Below are 17,594 nucleotides of genomic sequence, written 5' to 3'. Positions count from 1 at the left end.
GTACTGTTTTATACAAATTAAATGCATATTTGATAAATGTTATTTCAAGAGGTGATGCAGTCAGAATTCAGCTTAAGTGACCAGTGGCAATCATGTCCTTTAAGAAGTGAGCATGTCCTACTTAACTTTGTTCAATGTGTATTACCACACCACCCATCCCTCTCACTCACTTACTCACTCAGAAATAGACCTGTCATCTTGCCACCATCCCCTTATCGTCTAACTGCTAACAAGCCTATTTGCCTGTGACTGACGTTGATGTGATCCCTAAAGCCCCAGGCTTGGCACCGCATCGCTCCTAAGCCAAATTAAGCCTCTGTCATGCCCACCCCCACCTCCACTTCCAGCCCTCTGCTACCCCTGCCATGGGAACCCTACATCTTTAATGACGATGGAGAGCTTTGCGCGCTCCCGCAACACAAAAGCGATGACATCTGTCTCTGTAAGTGCCGCACTCCAGAGCAACCCCATTTGTTCTATCTCCCCTTCTTGAAAAGAAATCAAACATAAAAGTTGGAGGGAGGGTGGAGGCTGCTAAAAGAGGAAGGAGGAGGTGGGGTTAAGGGGGTTAAAACAAAGGCCCTTTCTTTCAAAGTAGGTTTCCTGGTTTATTCCCCTGCCCAGCGGTCCCTAAATGGTCAAAGAGGGTGTTAAAAGAGTCTCGGCTTCCCTCCTTGCTCTGCTGCGCTGGCTATTGCCCACCTGCTCACAACTGCTTCCAAGTCAAGGGGGATGTTGAGAGAAAAATGCCCCCCTATTGAATTTAGCCTTCTTAAAGTCAAAGTCAATGAGACTGCCTCTGAAACTGATTAATTTACCAGGTGATGGGCTTACGATGTTAGTTGGGCCTATGATTTTCCAGCACAAAATCCCAACTGAGGTGCAATTCAAAATGCAACAGAACTAGAATTATTATGGGGCTCTGAAAAATAATTTCTTTTGGAATTCTATCAAATTAAAATCTGCGGAAACTGATTTTTGCTATTCCTGTGACTGCTGTATTCATATTAAAGAGCCATAAAAAAAATAAAATAAATAGTTCTGTTGATATGCGTAATGAAATCTCGTAGCACCTATGTCCTCTTGGACCAGAACTTAGCTTTATGGCACTTACTCTCGTTGTTCTCTCCTGACTAAAACCTTGCTTGTGTTGTATTAAAATCTCATGTGTACGTCGCTTTGGATAAAAGCGTCTGCCAAATGGGAAATTGTAATTGTAATTGAAATCTATGGTCTAATTATACTATTCCAAACGTAAAAATCATACCAGAGCACAAAGAAGACACAGTAAATCATGAGCATTTAGCTATACAGTGTAGTAATACTTAATATTATATATGTAAAATAAGCAGCACGGTGGGACGAGTGATTTTCGGTAGTAATGAACAGGCACTGTAGTAGCCACCCATAACGATGCAGGCTGGGTCCTTCTTGCCCAGAAAGATGGCGGCATCCATGCTGTGCAAGAGGGCAGCAATATTTTGTTGGACTTTGAAGGGGGTTTCATCGTTAAAAACAGTTGTTCCTGCAACCTCGCAATGTGGGCTTCTACTGCAGATCGCAACCTATAACCCCAAACCCTTAAAACTAGACCTTCATAAGCCATATATTCCAGACAAGGACAGCGAGAAAACGCCGGAGTGGCAGAAGACGGCCAAGTATGACCGCAAGCTTTACGGGCGATACGGCTCTGCCTCGGGGATCGACCCTGCGACCCTGTGGCCCTCTCACGACCAGCTGGAAGAGATTATTGCAGATGAGAAAGAATGGCATCCCCCGCTGCAGGTGACGCTGAAGAACGTCGCGGCAAAGGAGAAGGAGGAGACTGAAAAACGACTTGCAAAGTAAGTAGCTAACGTTAAGTAGCTAGCGCCTATTATCGGACAGCTAGTCCAGGTTATCGAAACATGCTGACGTTAACCCCAACAATATACATACACTGTCAACTTGTGTCTATGTACCACTCTCTGTAGCTCCCTAACCAGGTCTACCAGTTTTGGTTGCTCATGGTTGACAGTCACCACATACAGCTAATTCCTCAGCTAGCTTTACATTTTGTAGGCTACTCATTTCCCCATAACGATTGAATTGCTATTGAATTTGCTATCCCCGTTGTGCCTTTGGTCATTTATTATAACCCGTCCTACATGGAGCCGTAGTAAGGTAGATACTTTGTGTGTCACTTTGTGTGTGTGTTTGTTATGTTTGGAGTCAGCAGCATATTATCATACACGAACAGTAAGACCCCCTGAATGATGCAGTGTCCCTCTGGGCCAATCAGTAACGAGTATGTCATCTTGTTTGGACCAGTAGGTATTATTTTATTTTTTTTGAGTATAAATTGTACAACAATATATGGCAAATCATACATCAACAGTAGCAGGCTCTTTAGAAAATGGAGCACACAATGTAAACAGAATTATAACTATAAAAAAAAAAAAAAAATAGAAAAAAGTAGCTAAGGGGTCTCTTCTAATAATTTTAAGGCATCAATAATGTTCAGTAGATTTTTTTCTTTTCCATATACTTCAGTGATTTGCAGTACAGTGATAGTTCTCTCATAAAAACCACCAATAAGGGTTGTGTCTTAATACATTTACATTTATGGATATAAAATGTACCTAAAATAAATAAAGTATTCAACAGAAATTCAGTTTTTGTATCCTCCATTATGATTCCAAATGTAATATCATTTCTGGTAAAATGGGAGAGAAAAGATTTTTGATTCTAGCCAATCATACATATCACCCCAGAAAGTATTGCTATGAAGACAGAAGAAAAATAAGTGATCCGTAGTCTCTATTTCTTCATCACAGAATATACAGCTATTGTGATCAAAGTTGAACCTTTGTCTAAGGAGTTCTCCTGAAAGATATATATCGTTAAATACTTTGAAGTGAAGTTCTTTTGCTTTTGGAGGTAAAAGTAAGTTTAAGAAGTTAATGGGTAATTTCTTTAAGGTTAGGCTGACAGTAGGTATGAGAAGCTGAGTTCCTGCTGAATTGCATAGGATATAAAACATTTGTAAAGAGACCACGGATCACTCTGTTTGGCAAAATCTTACTTGAGATATCATGTCCATCAATCATCAGTGAAGGGGGATGAGGGGGGCAACCGGACCTGTAGGTAATTGTAGCTCCCTTTGGAGCCATCCAATGTAAGTTTAAAATGTTGAAAGGCAGTGGTGACATGCACCAGCTCTGTCAACAGCTTTTTTTTTTTTTTTTTTGGCCATTTTTGCATTGACTTGATAGTATAGAGTGTGGAGTGACAGGAAAGAAAGCAAAAGTCTTAGGCTAGATTTGAACCCTGTTACATGCAATGCCTCAGCCAACTGAACCACCAGAGAGGCCCAACCAGTGTGTCTTTGAAAATGGTAGAATACAGTGGTGAGATGTACAAGTATAACAGACGATTTCTATAACAACTATAAGAGACAGACCATAGGAAGTAATAACAAGCATAACTAATCAATTTTAAAAGTGCCTAAAGATATATTCTTTGGAAGACATGGAGATTCAGTATAAATATACAGATAGAAATTGGTACCTGCTTGTGCTCAGCCTTCTCCTTGCTCTAACTGTACTTACACTGTGCATGACGAACGAGCGTTAACATCCCTAATCCTAATTTTTTCCTTTTCCATTGCAGAGAGAAGCTAATAGCAGCCAACATGGCCAAGATGCCCAAGATGATTGCTGACTGGCGCAGAGAAAAGCGCGAGTCTAAAGTGAAGGAGAAAGAGGCGAAGGCCCGCCATACAAAGTTGCTGGCTGAGGCCCAGGACCGTTTTGGCTACGCACTGGACCCCCGCAGCACCAAGTTCTTGGAAATGGTTGCTGAAATTGAAAAGGAGGAGAAGAAAAAGAAGAAAATAATAAAACGCAGACTGAGAGAGGAGCAGTCAGCAGCCCCTGCTGCTCCTCCTCCTCCCCCCGCCTCTTAGTAGTCTTGGACTCACTCATTTTGAATTAATGGACATAATTATCTATTAGAACTGGGTCAAACAGTATTTGCAAATACTTTTTATGGTTTGTTTTAGCCTACTGATAGCCAGGTGGGTGGGTTTTGCTGCATAAGACAATACAATGAGACAATTATAGCACAGTATCTGAAAATCAATGTAGAACCCTTGTTTGTGAATAACTTACTTGACACTGCGTAAATTGTCCTGATGCAGTAAACTATCATCTTTTCTCCAGGTAGGTGGAAACGAATATCAAGACTTATTTGCCAATACCCTTCAACCCATGTCTGTTATGCATTTTGCAAATTTGTGTATTTGTTAAAATGTCCTCTCCATGTCTTCAAACTCAACATTGTTCTTCCTATACAAACCAAACAGTCATTTAGCCATCAGTGTAATAAATTAACCTCTGTACAGACCACTTGTCCACATCGTTTCAAACAGCATGTTGTACTGTTTTGTCTACCAAAATACATCCTAAGTATGTAAAAATGATCAGATGACAAAGAACGGTTATTTCTGGTGCCATTTAAGAGAGAAACACATTGTGGATGTTAATATGTAGAATTTATTTACGCAAAATAATTTTTGTACAGTCAGTAAAGTGCATACGCCCGGCCAATCCATGTATGCCTATACAAACACTGAATATGAATTAATGCAAACACTCCCAAAAAAGTGAGTTTAGAACAACAGTAAACAGCTGCTGCATACATTTTACATTATATGAGAATACTGACTGCTGACAGATGGAAACTCAAGCCAGTAAACTATTAAGTAGCTGTTTTTTAAAGACAATTTTGTGTCAGGGGTATCTTTACAGCAAATACTCAAACATTTTAACACCTTATAAGATTCCTCATTCCAAAACACCTCTCTACAGCACAGTAAACTAAACACACTCAGTTATGCAATAATCATGTACAGTATAATAAAACCATTAATATACATTTCATAGGGATAAAGGCCATTCAGAGTGGCGTTCAATCAATTGTTGATTAAGATTTAGTGTTCTTCATTTTCAGTGTAAACATTAATAAAAACATTGTCCATAAAAGGATGGATATATATACTCAGGTCTGTGTAAACCAATGAATGGCAGTGAAGTTAACAGCTCCAACCCCATTGGACACCTTCATCCTCTTGGAAGCCAATCAGGGAAGGAGAGGGTCTTGCACTATTGTCCAGCGTGTGTGTCGGTGCAGACAGTGACACAAAATGACTGAATGGGGATACTGGAGTATATTGGAGTACCTGAACACAGCAATAAAGACAGAGTCTCTGTGAGCACTAAACACAGAGGGGAAGGGAGGGTCCAGTGTGTGCAGCCTCGTCCGTCATGAGGAAATGTGTTGCCTTATAGATGGGTGATCTCCTCCTGGTCCCCGGGGTCGGCCTTGAGCTTGGCGAGAGCGGCATGCACCCTGAACTGCGTACGAGACTCCATGGAGTATTCTTTGTAGTTGTTTCTGAAAGGTGAAACAGCACAGCAGAAACATTGTAAGAGAAAAGAGATGCTATACCCCCATGTAAGTTAGTATTAGGGTTAGACATATATATGACGATATATGGGGCCGATATTGGCCTTTTATTAAATATTGGATATCAACCAGTCGGTGGAGGTTCCTCCCTGACTACAGCTGTGCAAAAAATAAAATGTGCTTTTCCATCCTGTCAAGAATAATATTCTAGGGGGAAACACAAAATCTTGTATATTTTTGGTATGAAAATATGTTGAATATTGGCACAAAATATTGTCCATTGGCAGCTTCAATACAAAAACGTTGGTATCGGCTTGTAACGGTCGAACCCTAGTTTGTATATAATTTCTTTTGTTTAAGACAGCCTATTAGAACTATATGTTGATAGGCAGAGAGCCACCTCTACTTGGACCTGGTCCTGCTCCTATATTAGCTATCATTCTTTTACTTGGCGTTTCTCTATTAAACATACATAAATATACAGATTGTTAGATCTAAAATGGTTCTGTGGCTTTGACACTTGCGCTGTTAATGTTAATGTTAATGTTGGTTATCTAGGGATTTAAGCTTATTCTACTGTTGCACTAGTCACTGTGGAGAAGAACATTAGCTGTGTGGCTAAAATGTAAATGAAAATGTATAGGACAAGGCCCACTGACTTATTCTAACTTATCTTTACTTCTTGCTTTGTTTTCCCTTTGTTGGGTTTTTATTGCAACTGTTGCTCTTCCTATCATTTATTTTATGGAAAGCACTTTGTAACTTTGTTTTGAAAAGTGCTATATAAATAAAGTTATTATTATCATCTTACTTTAACAATGTGACAGGGTTTGACTGCATCTAAGACCTTGTATGCAACAATGAAAGTGCAGTAAAGGAGTAACTCACTTGGCCTTGTGTAGTAGTTTGACAGCCTCATCCCTCCTGCCCTGGTCTATATAAAGCAGACTGAGCTCCAGCAGAGAGTTGGGCACCAGGTAGTGGTCAAACTTGATCTTCTTCTCACTGCACACAGAGGATGATGGTGAATGACCTGTTTGAATCTACCCACTTATCAAATAAATACAGTATATTGCATGTAGGTCCATCTGCCATTAAAAAGACATTCCACATCTCCAGTAATGCTGTACAAACAAAATAACAACATGAGCTGAGTTTTGTTTTCTCAGATAAAGTAATGAACTCAGCCCAGTATGCTTGTCTAGATGGTTCTCACAAGACTGACTTGAAGTCAAGCTCTTCCTCCTTACATCAACAGACATGGCTTGGTCATGAGAAACGTCAGTGTGATTTCAACAAAGAGTACTCTGTCATCCTTCAGCTCCATGCAAATATTCACTGTATGACTTGATGGGTGAGTTTAGAGGGTTTTATAATCTCTGAGCAAACATTACACTCATTGTTGATACATGCAGTTAAGAGTTGCCCTTAGAAATTTTCTTGATGAGTAAAGGATAGACATGAGAAAAAGCTGCAGTTAGGATTCTGAGCAAATACTACAAGTCTAAAGGCTTTTTTAGGGCAACTTTTTCTTGGACAACTTTTTAGGATTATTACTCCTATTGTTTGAACAGTGCTAATAGATGACAGCTGCATCCACCTTTTCCATGCACACAGCCAAGGAAATAAGACAAAAATAGAAAATGAATGGATTTCTAGCAGCTGGTTTCTCGAGTCGCTTGCAGTGTGAACACATGGCATGACTTCCCTCCGTTCCAAATGAATTAATCCTAGAGCTCACCTGGTATACACCTTGTTGAAGCATTCCTCAGCTGCCTGGAACTGGCCCTGGTTCTTGAGACACAGACCCTTCAGCAGGTGGATCACACAGCGGTCATCCACTGAATACTCGTTGCCTGTGGAGGAGGAAGTGGACAGACACCATCAGCACCACCCAGGTCATAACGAATCCTCACAGCAGAGACATTTTCAGATTTGTCACATTTTGTCCAAAGTTATGTTTTAGGTGATGTGGTTTGTCCATTTTAATTCTGACTGCCTGAATGGTGATGAGTTGTATTACCAGGAGACTCCAGCAGGGTGCGCTCTGCCTCCACCAATGTCTGCATCATGCCCTCAGTCAGCTCCGGTCGCTTGCTGATCATAGTGAAACCATTCCACATGTACATCATCTCCTATAATAAAGCATAATATGAGTGAAATACTGTTAGAAGTGAGTCAAACTTACTGCCAGTGCTTGGGTGCTTGTGTGTGTGTGTGTAGTCTTACTAGCACTGGTACTGGCAGCCGGACCGGGCTGTGAGCCTTGTAGCGTCTGGCTTTGCGGATGGCAAACTTCTCGGTTGGGGGAGACTTCCCTGCTATCTTCTGCTTGAAGGTGGGCACCTGTCTGGGGGCACAGCAGAAGAATAAAGACACATTTGGAGAGAAAGGGGTGATTAGTGTGACAGCGCCTTAAAAGGAAAATATTAAATGTGGCATTGGCTTGTTGTTCTAACTCTACTTCTTCTGTCTGTGTTTACATTGTGGGACAATTGTGTGTGTGTTTACCTAAAGAGCACTACCTCATCTTCCCCAAAAGGCCTGGCCTCGTCCAGAGGCAGCATACTGAGGCACGCAGCCTTCATATACACATACATAGCCTGAGAGAGAAAAACAGAAAGAGAGGATTCATTCATTTTGTCCACCATCCAGTTTCTTTGGTGCCTCCAAGTGACTGACAGACTGATAGATTAACCACATCAAGAAACCACACAGTTTTGTATTAACTAGTCACTATACAGATCATCCAACTGGCTTCTGTTCTCTGAAAAGATATTAGGGGAGCAAGTGGTTCATTCTGATCCGCTCTGGCCCGGCCTTGTGTTCTGTACCTTGGACCAGCGGCTCTCCTGGCTCAGCAGGTCTGCGTAGAAGTAGGCCATTTTCCACACTCGCTTGTAGGTGAAGCACCACATCAGCTCCCAGTAGCACATGTGGTGGAACTGCTTCCACGCCTGCTGGGCCTTGCAGCCGTCCTCAAAGAGGGCCACCGCCTGTTGGCACAGCCGCATTGTAACATTTTAACAGTACAATAAAGGATATCTGACCGTGACGATGCATTTGAGGAATATTGCCTATAAAAGATTAACATTGGGAATTGGTCCAGTGGGTAAAACATGCCACTAACACTACCAGGGTACAGGAATTGATTCCTCCCTGGGACACCCATACCACTAACGTATGCAGTCACACGCTGTAATGTAAGGCTCATGGAAAAATGTCCCAATCCCCCCAGTTGGCTCATATTAAAAACATTACATGTACAGGAAATTAAACATTTGCCATCATTCTTTCAATTCACGCTATTAAAACATTTTGTGAACCATACCTCATCAATGTTCCCCTTGATCTCCTCCGTCCTGCCTGCAAAGAAGAGGAATATCGCTCCCTGGATAGAAGAGAGAAAAATTATGGGTCATAAAATTTGAGTCTCAAGCTCCAGTGTTGCTCAGTATGGAGTCTAGAAAATTAACCATCCTGTGCTCAGTTATGTAATATAACGTGCATGAAGTTCCTATCAATCAGCAAGTGCCCACATTGTATACCGATTATTCTTGATGGTGTTTAGCCAAGATGTTGTCACCTTGTACCGGTACATGTTGTGTCATACAGTGTTGAGTTTGCTCTCTGGGCTGGGCAGGCATGTGGGTAAAAGGTGGAGTGCAGACAGGGATTGTGAATGTGGAAGAACGCGAGTGGAAGGAGTGATAGAGTGAAGGTGTGTGAGTGTAAGTCAAGCGGAGGAAGGATGGCGTGAGAGAGCGGAGGAGGTTAGTGGGTGCAGGACGAGTGGAAGGTGGAGCGAACGAGTGCACCAGGTGAAATCTGAGTGGGAGAGTCAGGGGGTGTGGGAGGATTGAAGTGGTAGAAGAAGAAAAGGAATGGAATGGTGCGAAAGAGTGTGAGAAAGAGGAAAAGAAACACAATGTGAATGAAAGGAAAGGAGGGATTTATGAGAAAGTGTCGACGTAAGACGCAAAGAAGGTGTGAAAAAGAACATTGAGAGAATAATGGCATGAGGAAGTGTAGGAGGCAGGTAGAGAGAAGGAAAGATTGAGTAAAAGAGTGGGGTCAAATTTGCAAATTTGGATATCCGATAATATCGAATATCGGGATACTTTGTGAATATCGCAATATTTTCAGCGGTATCGAATATTTTATCACTGAGTGATTTATCTTCTAAATAGACAATCTTTAGTGCCACTCACCCGCGGGTAGCGGAGCCGGAAAGGCTTCAGCAGCTGCTCAGCATCAGCCACCTCTCCCTCACCTGTGCCTGAGAAGAGGAGAATGAGGACATGAGATCATTTGTCATGCGAGTTTGTTCATAACAGTAGAATGTCATGGTAAAATTGGTTGCTATAAAGGTTGCCTTCACTTCAATTTCACTACATTTTTCATCCCCAAATGAATCGCACAGAATGCTTCCTTGGAGGGGAAAATAGGATCTGTGAAATTAAGTGAAAGTAAAGGATCTTTTGATACGATCGGCATGATCTCAGACCCATATGATGTGTGGATGTTGCACAGTAATACCCAATATGAAAGTGAGAAAGGTGTAGTAGCAGAGCAGCAGCAGGGCGCACAGCATGGAGCGCAGGTTCATCGCTGTCGCACCGTCATGCAGCTGGGACAGACCGTATTCCTACACAGAAAGAGTTACTGTGTTGGTCAGAGAGTGAGGGAGGGAATGACTTCTGAATATATATGGAGAAAATTCATACTCATATCATACCTTGTCTCCAGAGAAGCCAGCGAACTCTAAGACTTTAAGTATCCGCGCAGGAAATAGGGAGAGAGTCTGGAAATAAAGAAGAATTGATAAACAAATTAATACACACATCTCATCAGCTAGTGGTGTTCCAGGTTGCTTGGTGTTTACGTACCAAGTTAAATGCCCCTATTCCAAATGCTATTCCTCCCTCTAAGTGGATGTGGCTGGGTCCTTTGAGGGAGCCGTGAGACTGTATGTAGGTATGCAGTTCTCTGGGTGATAAAAGGGAATGATATAAAGTATTTTGACAACACAATTCAGCATAATAGCATAATAGAGCATAATAACATCTGAATATGCAAAAAAGCATATCTAAATTCATTGGTAACAGCATGTATTCTTTACATAAAGTGTCCATTATTGTTTTAACAACTGTGGAAACTCTCTTGTACTAAGTAACTGTAAGTCAGATATGCATTTTCTATCAGTGCACATTCATATTACATGCCGCTGACTTAATAGCCAAAGTTTATTCCCTGTCTTTCCTGTGAGGACTTACTTGTAAATCAGGTAACTGTTCCGTACTTTGATTCCTCCCTTGATAAAACTCACCATGTTCTCATCCTGCAAGAAAAATGAGAGGAAATAAAAAAAATATTTTATTAATAACTGAACTAGGACCATTAACAGAGACAGATTCATAATGCTGGACAGGAAGGTGGAGGGTTTAGAGCAAAAGGGGAGTAAAAGACATTTATCTAATTTTACAGGAGAGCAAAAACAAAATTTTATATGACTACATCTGCATCATCTTTTTTATTCAAAGTATAATGTAGGAATAAGTCATACTTTTAAAGAGATTAAGATTCATAAAAATTATCTTCCATAAAAAGCTATTTATTTTCTAAAAACTTAACATCAAAAGTCAACTTTCAAATTCAGTATGGATCTAAAAACTCATTTGTTTGTTTTTTGCACCAATATAGCAGTTCTTTTTGCATTGCATGTCTATGAGCTTAAGGCATAAATAACATAATTCAATCAAGTGATACAACTACAACAGAAAATAGCATTAATTTATGCATTTTTTCCATTAAAGACCCTATCCTCCTATAACTTCTGTAAGTTTAACAGTACTAACTGTAAAGTATACTATGAATTTACATCATGAAGACTTTTGTCAGCCTAAACAGGTGGTTAAACTCTACTCCACAAATTAAAAGGTGGTTAAACAAGGTTTGGGTGGGCTTACCCTCCACTGCATCCCTGACTACAACTGACTCATAAGATATTACAGATGTTACTTATAATGAATTTAAGTCTGTCTTATAAACGTTCCTGACTAGTTTTCTATCAGACACTGTATGGCAATGCTAATAATGTATTATGATACCTTGTGTTGCTGTGGTTAGGCCAGATGTGCCCAGATACCCTTATCCAAGTTCTTAAATACAGTATGCAGATTGAAGACATATTTAGCTGTTTTTTTATGTCAAGAATAGTGAGCAAATGATGGGTTAATTTATGCCATGAGTGTTTCAGAATAAACTACTCCAGTTAGCATGATAATAGCTTAATTTGCATTAACTTCAAAAATGCTAATTCTTAACACACATTCTTTGTTCGTTCCATGAGAGGTTGTACTACTTCTGCAATTACACTTAAGAAAACTGTCTCTACAGTCACATATCTTCTTAACTTCCCTCTCAGATATTTTAAGTCTTTTTTTTCCCCCTTTGTTTTAGTTTTGTTTATGATAACAAATGTGTTTGTTTGACCATCAGATAGAGCTCAACAAGAGCTTCCCAAATATATAATCATACTCATTTTTGGCACTTTTCATCCCTTTCGCACCAAACCCCCAATATATTCACTTGGATAAGAGCTACTTTAATTAGATTTTGACTTTATCTAAACCAAGAACCACAAATTTAAGATGACTGAGGTAATGCCATTTTCGTCAGGGGCTTTCCTAAGTCTTAAGTGGAAACTTTGGTGCATTGTTAGTTAAAATCATCTTGTGGTGTGTGTTCACAGAGCCTTGGAGGAAACAAAAGAGGGGATATACAGTAGGCCTATAGTTCTGTCCTGGAATGAGGAAGTATGTTACTACACCTGTAGGAATGTGAGAGCAGCTCTTTGGAGTTGGCATTCAGCGTAACACACTTCAGCATGGAGCTGCTCTGCAAACACACATGCACACACACACACACACACACACACACACACACACACACATACACATACACACACACACACACACACACACACACACACACAGACAATAAGACAAACTGCTCAGGTCAATAAGTATTAAAGGAAACATCCACCATCAGATACTCTTACATTGTTAGATATCATCAATGTATGATGGTGTACATACTTTCCCTCAGCCTGCCTCATCTAGTTTTACTTCAGGTACTGATTTCCCAGAATGATTTTCAACAACCTCCAGAGAATGGGCCTGAACTTGTTGTATTCAGCTATTGGCTTTATGTGTAGGTGGAGAGCACAATTGCAATAGCGATAGTGGAGCGAGAGGTTTTCCATCAAGTCGCACCCCTTACTAAAATGCAGCATGTCTTGTGGCTGCATTGCATTCTGGTCTATTGAGGCTGCTGTCTGTGGATAAATTGGTCTCTCTGCCTCTTGACTGTATGACTGCTGAACATTGTGTAAAAGAGTCTAGAAAGAAGCCCTCGCTCTGTGATTCTGAGGGACTGACACCAAAACCTGACGATTATTGTTGATAAACCTGATATTTTGTCTGCTATCAAACTTCATTGTAGCTGTGCTGGAAATAGACACATTTTTTAACAGTGCTGAAGTGTTTTAGGGTGGATTGCTTCCTTTAATACTGCAGGAGTGACACATCTAAGCCCTTTACCTTCAGTGAGCGATTCCCCAGTTGACTTGTTACTCAAATTTGGGGATTTCCGTCGAAACCTGAAACATTGAAATCAAAGCATCACATAACATCACTTCAGTATCAACTGAAGGCACAGTGTTATTAGTCCTGGTAAGATATTAACCACAATGTCTTGTGTGAGGCAGTGATCATCCATCAATCAAATGTGTGAATGTCTGAACAGCCGCTGTCATTGCTCCTCACATGCAAACACAGTCAAATTCCAGCATGGTCCGAGACCGGGCTACTTCCCATGCAAATGCTCTCATTTGCCTGTTACAGATCATGGATTGTGGAGCAATGGGTCAGCAGCACGTTGGAGGGTAAAGTGCTAAGTAAGGGGGTTTCATCCTTGTGTATAACACTGAAGACAACTCTCAAGCAGAGCTACTGATGAGAGTCTCCAGGATTCACTGGTTTAAGAGGGCCACAAAGCTACATTTTGACTGCAATACGCTTGGAAAAGCTGATTTCAATCATGAATTGTGGATTTCTAGATCTCTAAGAACGTCTGAAGATCTACTGTCAAGATTAATAAATGATGATCAATTTCGTGATTCAACACTGAAGTTCAGGAGAAACCCAAACAAAAAACGATGTGAGATTTGAGATGTGATGTTTCTTATCCCGTCCTACTAAATAAGAGTGGGATGATCTATTTGGGACTAAATCAGAGACCTCCTGACCTCTGACAGACCTCCTGGGCACTCTTCATGGTGTTCCCGGCGCTGCTGATGTCATCATGCTGGAAAGTCATCATGGCCTGCATTTCCAGCACTGTAGCGTAGATCAGAGCGTGGTACATGCTCTCACGGGCTCTGCATGGGAAACACGGGAGCACAGGATCAACGTCACGCACATCATATGTGAGCACACACAGAGACAGAGAGAGCAACTGTGTGACTAATACATGTTCCCCTCGCAAAAAAAAGATAAGAGACCAGTAAATGCCTCGCTCCCTTTATTCTCCCTCTCCGTATCTCCTCCTCCTCCGCCGTCCCGCTCTGCCTTGTGCGTAGTGTTTATTTTCCAGGGCTGCCGCTCTGTCGGGTGTCGAGCCAGTTAGGCCTTGGGCGTCAGCTTCAGCAAACACTTCATATCCTGGAGGACTGCAGCCTACCAGGGCCGGCCCTGCCTCGGCTGACGGGAAGCGCAACACTTCACAGTTTACACCGCAAAAACGAAAAAAAAACGTTCCTACACGACATAACACCACAGTCCAAACACTGCTGACATCACACTAAAACACACCGCTGATGGTGCTAAAACCGAAGGCTTAAAAGTAGATACCACGAGCTGGAGTTAAAGAGTAAGAAGAGCCGGCTGGAAACCTGTAGAGCCACACACACACACACACACACACACACACACGAGTCGGGATATTATTAGTTATTCCGTTACCGTGGCCGCAGCCTCTCCAGGCTCTCGTTGAAGTGGTTGTTGAGGAAGAGGTCCAGGGCCTCCATGCACTCGTCCAGGCACTCCTTCAGGGTCATCTGTGAGGAGCTGACACACACACACACACTGCCAGTCAAACGTCTGGACACATCTGATTGAATGTACTATGTTTTTCATTATGTTAAAGCCATTTTGATCTAAAGGCTTACGCTTAAATGCTTGAAATGTGTTTTTTTCAGATATAAATAGTGAGGTTGATGCCTATGTATGAATTTCTTTCCAAAGCCTTTGCCTTTCCATCAAGGCGAAGAGTGGCTACTTTAAAGAATCTAAAATATAAGATAGTTTTGATTTGTTTAACACGTTTTGGTCACTGCATAATTCCATTTGTGTTATTTCACAGTTTTGATGTCTTTACTATTATTCTAAAATGTGGAAAATAGTAAAAATAAAGAAAAATGTGTGTGTCCGAACTTTTGACTGGTATGTGCTTGAAATCCTGCACATAAACAGAAATACATGCAGGCACAAATGCAAACACACATGCAAACACACAGTGTTGTCATTGGCCTTTTAGTGCCTTATTGCCTGAGGATAAGGTGTATCTAGAGATCCTCCATCCTTGCAGCTTTTCTGCTGGGATAAGACCTGAACTAAGACTGAGATGAGTGCTGTGGGGGCCCCAGAGGTGAGGTAACACCGCTGCCTGCAGAGTCAACACTGTGCACACACAGGAACATGTGCCACTCCACTGGGAACACACAGGATCCATGTGTAGTCCAGGCAGGAGCAGGTTAACAGGCAGCAGTTAAAGATGCCTTTCAGTTTGCCTAGGGTTACATATGTCCAGATAGCTTTCAACTTATGCAAAGTGACAGGTCAGAGGGCTGGACTCATGTAATACAGCACTGATATGATGACTTTGGTGCATCACCAGCTCTACACATGAAGTTACAGGATACAGCCTCCTTGAATCTGTCCTTTCTTATTATAAATTGTAATGAATTCTATCAAGAGTAGAGTTTTGCTATCACTAAATCACTTTACATTATTTTAAGAGGAAGTAATAATGAATGAACAGTAAACAGCAACTTCTAACAAGAAATAATAATCTAAAACTGCACGATTGGATTAAGATGAAAGAGGAAATAACATTTGATGATCTTGCACTGGCAAATTCTTTATATTTCTTTTCTTTCCTGTATTTCTACGGGACCTGACTAAAATAATCTCACCAACTGACCCACAGAGCTAAGAAACAGGTATTTACATGTCAAAATTAATGTAGTCTTTCAGTTCATGACACAGCAGCGTCGTAAGGAGACAGTAATTGAAAGTTTTAGCATGTCAATCATTTTCTTTAGTTGCCTACTTACTTCTCCGTCGCAGTTGCGTCTTTCCCATTGGACATGTTCTCTCTCCGGGCGGCGTGCCCAAACACCTGTCAGCAACTTAACAGCAGTACTGACAGAACAAAACTGTTCTGTTCATTCACCGATGTATTTCCAAAACGAAACTTTTACATTGGATTGATAGATTTCAAAAGTTCGCATGAAGTTTCTACAGACTTGATAACTGGTTAAATTCACTTGAGATACTCAAAGGTAGAGAGAGGCGTTCATCTGCTGAGACAAAGTGTTTGAGTGTGCGCAATGAGAGACGAGCCTGACTCCTCCTCTGCAGCAGACAGCCGCTCCACTGCCACGCACACACAAAGCCCTGCTACTCAGAAGAGGGCCATTAAAGTGATACACGCTGAAATGGAAATCAGTTTGATTAGATCTGAGTTTTTATTTTATTTTATTTTATTCGGGTTTTTTTTGTTTTTTGTTCCAGTTTCACATCTGGAACAAATGAGATGAGACTGCCAATAGAGAGCAGCAATAGAGAGCAGCAGACACATAAACACACTAAGGAATGTAGACTACAGGTTTGCCACTGACAATATCCTTTGTTAAAGGATGCCCATCACCATCTCCACCCCATACACACACTGAGCTTTCCTAGCTAGCCTCCGGGCCTCTTAGTACATTGTAAAACGTGCAAGAGCAAATAAGGAGAACCCCAAAAGTAAATAGCGGTGAAATTAGTTCCATATAATGGCAACAAATAGTATTTCATGCTGCTTTCAAGTCTGAAAGATGCAGGTGACAATTGTGGTCCCACTTGAAAACACGGAATGATCAGAGCAGAAACCATCAGATGAACACAAACTGCTGATAAATACTTACTGAACATCACAGGTGCTAAGACCACTCACCGCTCTGTGGAGTGAGCCATGGTCTGACGGCATGTGGACAGGAGCTGTAATCACAGTCTGCACACTGTCTGTATACATGCCAACTATAGTATGATCATTAAAATCCTGGAAACGAATATGAAAACATAGTAAAGCACTTACAAGGTGAAAAAAAGTAAATAGTTTCCTAACAGTATTTATAGTCAAACACTGCAGTGTCCAGTACATCCACATGGTGGCGCTGTCGTCACGTCTATAAATCCTATCCTTTTGCAATTGTCAGAGAAGCTTCTCTGTACCAAAGTACAACAAAACATCCATTCTCTGAGAGAACCTATGAAACTTTTAATGAAACTCTGAATAGACCACATACAACTTTATAACTGTACTGCAGCAGAACAGTGATGCAATGAAACACAGTTTCACGTTAAAGGAGAAACTACAGTAGCCTATAGGCTGTTGCTAAACTATATATCAGTGGTGGTGTCCTCCCACCTACAGTATGTGACACACCTATTCAGCTCACAATCCTCAGCTTCATCAACACTACACAGTCATAGCAACAATCAAATATAAATATATCTCTATAACGATATTAATTTAAAAAAAAAAAAGAAGTCATAGCAACAGTTGGTTGAAGAGGCTGCCAAGAAAAATCTATCAAATCACCAAGACATAACATTTATGGGCTGCAGAGCCACTGATCAACAGAGAGGAATGCAGAATTGCATATAATTTAATGCAATGAACCAGTGTACTTGTGTATGAGTGCTTGTGCACACACTCTATATGCCACTCTAATAAAATAAAGAGTTCAAATGAGGCTGTGTGAGGCTTAGTGCTTCAATTCCCTGTGGGGCTGTAGGAGCTTACCTCAGTGACAC

The 17,594-nt window shown here is 41.1% G+C and overlaps 2 protein-coding genes across 2 annotated transcripts; one reads left to right on the top strand and one right to left on the bottom strand.

Moving 5' to 3' along the window:
- Nucleotides 1–1,443: 1,443 nt before the first annotated feature.
- On the top strand, nt 1,444–4,376 carry gadd45gip1 (growth arrest and DNA-damage-inducible, gamma interacting protein 1). Its single transcript, XM_071535037.1, has 2 exons — nt 1,444–1,844; nt 3,652–4,376. Exons 1-2 carry the CDS (start codon nt 1,444–1,446, stop codon nt 3,944–3,946), a joined length of 696 nt encoding a protein of 231 aa, XP_071391138.1. The 3' UTR covers nt 3,947–4,376.
- A 115-nt stretch (nt 4,377–4,491) lies between these two features.
- Nucleotides 4,492–16,093, bottom strand: LOC139657263 (tetratricopeptide repeat protein 39A). The gene is made up of 18 exons (XM_071535036.1): nt 15,848–16,093; nt 14,475–14,579; nt 13,760–13,891; nt 13,053–13,111; nt 12,281–12,348; nt 10,725–10,789; nt 10,338–10,437; nt 10,187–10,252; nt 9,988–10,096; nt 9,660–9,727; nt 8,780–8,839; nt 8,283–8,444; nt 7,960–8,051; nt 7,678–7,798; nt 7,472–7,583; nt 7,190–7,304; nt 6,337–6,453; nt 4,492–5,436 (listed from the first exon to the last, which is right to left on the bottom strand). The coding sequence occupies exons 1-18, from the start codon at nt 15,880–15,882 to the stop codon at nt 5,325–5,327; spliced, it is 1,698 nt and encodes a 565-aa protein (XP_071391137.1). The 5' UTR covers nt 15,883–16,093; the 3' UTR covers nt 4,492–5,324.
- Between the last annotated feature and the right edge of the window lie 1,501 nt (nt 16,094–17,594).

Source organism: Centroberyx affinis, unplaced genomic scaffold, assembly GCF_046629955.1.
Source record: "Centroberyx affinis isolate AG114_WGS23_722 - 3 ecotype Tasmania unplaced genomic scaffold, CSIRO-AGI_Caff_v1 ptg002649l_1, whole genome shotgun sequence".
NCBI classification, from domain to species: Eukaryota; Metazoa; Chordata; class Actinopteri; order Beryciformes; family Berycidae; genus Centroberyx; species Centroberyx affinis.
The sequence above is the reverse complement of the archived record's forward strand: the minus strand, read 5'-3'. Positions and strand labels throughout refer to the sequence as shown.